At 36.3% G+C, this 5000-nt stretch overlaps 1 protein-coding gene across 1 annotated transcript in view; it reads left to right on the forward strand.

The window, feature by feature from the left end:
• The window catches only part of LOC130232246 (dystrophin-like), a 94763-nt gene that overhangs the window by 79851 nt on the left and 9912 nt on the right, over positions 1 to 5000 (forward strand). Inside the window, exons 16-17 of the mRNA XM_056462037.1 lie at positions 2273 to 2452; positions 2685 to 2857. Of these exons, the coding sequence (XP_056318012.1) occupies positions 2273 to 2452; positions 2685 to 2857 (353 nt within the window). The remainder of the gene's footprint in view (positions 1 to 2272; positions 2453 to 2684; positions 2858 to 5000) is intronic.

Genomic DNA, 5000 nt, shown 5'->3' on the forward strand with positions numbered 1-5000 from the left:
AATCCTTTGTGCTGGGTTTGAAATGAGGACTTTTATGAATGCAACATGATTTCCAGACAGCATTTGAGAATTTTAAGAAGTATAATTGAGACAAAAGCATTCCTTTCTCCTAATTTTGAGTTTATCTCACAAATTCTGACTTATTTTCTGGCAATTCTGAGTTTATATCACACAATTCTGACCTTTTTTTCCCAATTGAAAATTGTAAGAGATTATTGGCCTTATCATACACCCAGCGCAATAAGGTGCAAGACATGTTTGGCGTGGTTTGTTGCTATTTATAGACCAACGCAACCTGAATTTTAATGTTTTGAGCCACATTGTTTAAATAGCAACTCCATTTGTGCCACTTTGTGGACTCATGGGTGTTCTGGTCTAAAAAGAGGTGTGCTAAGGCGATTTGTTGGCGAGTTGCTATTTTGAGAAATTGAAATAGACCAGACTGCGCTACTGATCAACTCAAAGCTGGTCTAAAGTCTTCTTAATAATCTGGTAAGTTGAGCTACAAAAGCTTTTCTTAAAAATACAGCACTTTAACGAGAGACAAACTAAATAACAGAAAATAATACGATGACAACTCAACAGGGGTGCGTTTCCGAAAACCATCAATAGCCAACTAAGGTTGCAAGTTCCGTAGTTACAAACATAGTTTGTTAATTTGCCGTTTCCCAAATCCATCGTTCCAACGAACATTTGCAAACTGCGTTGCAAACTTGTATGCTTGCAACTACATCTCTATAGCTGTAGTTAGAAACATAGTTCCTGGCTGTGTTCTATTCCCAGTTATCCCCCCATGCCCTATTCGTTTAGACCATTCTAACATTTAAACTTGGAATGATTTAAAAAAAAAAAAAAAAGCATTAAAGTCATCACTCTTAGGTGTAATTTCTTTTTAAAGTATTTTTACAGTTCAGTTTTAGCGATCTTCATGTTGACAATTGTGCTCCCTTTTGCAGTGCACTTTGAAAACATTGATGTCATTTTGAACACAACCGTGGCTCATGACGAAAGCTAGAGGTGACCTATTATTTAAAAGCTGAATTTGTTACGTCTCCAAAGCTTGTAAAACAGAAAAAACATTTCTGCAGTGGTTTCTATCATTGTTAATAATAACAATGATAATGATAATAATAATATTCATCATTATTATTATTAATATTATTATTATTATTAAGGTAGAATTTTTTTCATTACCTAATAAATAATAAATATAAAATTTAATTTCCTAATAAATAGCCTTATTTATTTATTTATTTATTTATGTATTTATTTTTATGATTTATATACGAGAAAAGAATACATGTTATGTGAATATGTAATATTCTCAATAATATTTGTAAAGGTAACATAGGCCCTATATGTGCCGTTTACATATATTTCTAGTAATATAAAAAAGAGTGCAAATGTAAATGTAACCATGTGCGTTTAAAACAATATAATTTGCACAAAGAGATTATGGGGTCCTTCTCTAAAGAAATTGTTACTCCACCCCAATTAGAGCGTCATTATGGGCGTTTTACCTTATAACTAACGTGGTTCAAGCGATAGATCTGCGACAGAGAAACTATGGGTTTTGGGAAACACTTGTCACTACATCATTCTTTTCCCAAACGATGCATCGTACTATGATAGTTCAGCTGTAAGTTAAGTTGTTGTTTGGGAAACACACTCCAGGCTGGTTGACACAAGTGAGGGGTTTGGTGTTGAATCAGCTGCTCCTGCTTATAGCGCGAGCGAATGCTTTTTAAACACTGCGAACCAGCTCCTGATTGGTGCGCAGAGTGGCTTCATAGTGATGAGTGACAGCCTTCTCAACCAATGGTCGTACACCTGGGGCAGGACAGAAAACAAAGCAGGGAAAAGGGAGGCACAAACACAAAAACATACGTGGAACGTAACAATTATGTGCAGTCATCATGGCTAAGATAAAATAAATCAATTATTAAAAATGAGTTATTAAAACTATTATGTTTAGAAATGTGTTGGGAAAAAAATCTTCTCTCCATTAAACAGAAATTGGGGAAAAAAATAAAAATTCAGGTAGGCTAATAATTCTGACTTCAATAGTTTATACCACACATTTTTGAGGTTTTAACTTTCACGATTCTAAATGTATACAGAATCGCACAGTTCCCAATGTTTTCTTACAATTTTCTTACAGTTTGAATCCTATAATTCAGATTCTTTTCCTCACAATTCCTAGAAAAAGTGAGAATTGTCAAATTAGTTGATGAATGACGCATAGGAGAATGTAACGAATTTCTTTCCTCAGATTTTAAAAGCAGACCTGGAGCTGAAGAGGCAGACCATGGACAAGCTTTGCTCGCTCGTCCAGGATCTGCTGACTAACATCAAGAGCAAAGAGGCCGCTGGGAAACTGGAAGCAAAGCTGGAGAGGTTTGCTCAACGCTGGGACAAATTGGTGCAGGCGCTTCAGCTCACCAGCACCAAGGTGGTTATGCTAATGCCTTTCCATTTACTGTGTCTCATCTCTTCCGCAATACTCTTCCATCTATTTCTATTTCGCTCGAAATTCGATACGGCTTTCCCTGCCATCGCTCCGAATAAATAAAGCGCTCTCACTATATATCTCGCCGCCTCTCTTTCATGTGCACTTCAGAAATCAGTACACTTCCGTACACTCACACAATGCATGTCTTACTTTAACTTTCGTCCCCTTTTAGATTTCAACTATTGTCACCACATCCCAGTCGGAGATCACGCACACAACCATGGCAACTGTCACCAAGGTGACCACGAACCAGAAGAAGATGGTGAAGCATACTAAGGAGGGCATGTCCACCCCTCCACCTCAGAAAAAGAGACAGATTGTTGTGGATTCAGAACTGCGGAAAAGGTGAGCTCGTGTGTTTCAGTTTCGTCACAGGTCACTGGACGTGAAGGGGCTATTTGTGACAACAGAAATAGGAGATTTTTTTTGATGATTGTTCAGTGTTTCTGTTTTTGAGATTAAGATAAACTATTGAAATAAAAAGTTGAGGTAAATTAAAGCATAATTCTGAGTTTGTTGCACAATTTCGACCTTTTCTGCTTGTAATTCACTACGAATTTCAATTTATATCTTACTATTTTTAGTTTTTCCCTTTGCAATTTTGACTTCATGCAGTACTACATAATTCCTCACAGTTCTCCGTTTACATTGCACAATTTTAAACTTTTTTTTGTTTATACACTTACCGGCCACTTTATTAGGTACACCTTACTATCGCGTTGGACGCCCTTTTGCTCTCCGAACCGCCTTAATCCTTCGTGGCATACATTCAACGAGGTTCTGGAAATATTTTTCAGAGATTTTGGTCCATACTGACATGACAGCATCACGCAGTTGCTGCACATTTGTCGGCTGCAACACCCATGATGCAAATCTCCTGTTCCACCACATCCCAAAGGTGCTCTATTGGATTGAGTTGTGGTCACTGTGGATGCCATTTGAGTACAGTGAACTCAATGTCATGTTCAAGAAACCAGTCTATGATGATTTGCGCCTGCTGGAAGTAGCCGTCAGATATCAGACAATGGGTACACTGTGGTCATAAATGGATGGACATGGTCAGTAACAATACTCAGGTAGGCTGTGGCATTTACACAATGCTCAATTGGTATTAATAGGCCCAAAGTATGTCACGAAAATATCCCCCACACCATTCTCCTCAGACATCAACAAGGCATTTGTGCCCACAGAACTGCCGCTCACTGGATAGTTTCGCTTTTTTGGGCCATTCTCTGTAAACCCTAGAGATTGTTGTGCATGAAAATCCCAGTAGATCAGCAGTTTCTGAAATACTCAGACCAGCCCATCTGGCCCACCTTGTTCAAAGTCACTTAAATGACCTTTCTTGCCCATTCTGATGCTCGGTTTGAACTGCAGCAGATCGTCTTGGCGATGTCTACATGCCTAAATGCATTGAGTTGCTGCCATGTGATTGGCTGATTAGAAATTTGCAATAACGAGCAGTTGGACAGGTGTACCTAATAAAGTGGCATGGGAGTGTATGACTAAATATTTTCATTTATATCCCTTCGCAATTCTGTCTTCATACAGTACTGCGCAATTCTCAATTTTTTCCTCACAATTCTGAATTTATATTGCACATTTTTGTATTACAACTCTGAGTTTATATCACTTAATATTTCACTATTATTAACATTTTATATTTTAAAATTGTATCTTTTTCAATAAAAATTCTGAATTCATACAGTATTGCACAATTCTCAATTTGTTTCTCTCAATTCTCAGTTTATATTGCACAATTTCATCATTTTGTCTTTACAATTCTAAGTTTATAAAAATTTCCATTTAAATCTTACAGTTTGGACTTTTTCCCTTCGCAATTCTAACTTAATACAGTACTGCACAATTCTCAGTTTTTTCCTCACAATTCTGAGTTCGTATTGCACATTTTTTATCTTACAATTCTGAGTTTATATCATTAAATATTTCAGTTTATTTTGGAGCCGGTGTTGTAGTGGTTAGTGCGTTGACACGTGCACTCCGGTGCTCACAGCAACCTGAGTTCGATTCCCACTTCGCAGTCCTATGCTGATCCTTCCCCTGTCTCTGCTCCCCATGCTTTCCTGTTAATGCTCTATAAATAAATAAATAAATATTTCAGTTAATTTTTTAAAATTGTGACTTTTTCCATAGAAATTCTGACTTCATACAGAACTGCACAATTCTTAGTTTTTAATTTGAGTTTTTATCTTTCACAACTCTAAATTCATATAGTATCACAAAATTGTAATAAAAAATACTGAAAATTGTGTTAATAATGCACATTTGTACCCTACAATTCGGAGTTTCTATCATTAAATATTTCAGTTTATATTTTAAAATGTAAATTCTGACTTTATACAGAACTGCACATTTCTCTGTGTTTTCCTCACAATTCTGAGTTCATATTGCACAATTTTGACCCTTTTCTCTTTACAACTGAGTTTATATCACTAAACTTTTCAGTTTATATCTTAGAACATTTATC

This window comes from Danio aesculapii, chromosome 1, assembly GCF_903798145.1.
Source record: "Danio aesculapii chromosome 1, fDanAes4.1, whole genome shotgun sequence".
In the NCBI taxonomy this organism is placed as follows: domain Eukaryota; kingdom Metazoa; phylum Chordata; class Actinopteri; order Cypriniformes; family Danionidae; genus Danio; species Danio aesculapii.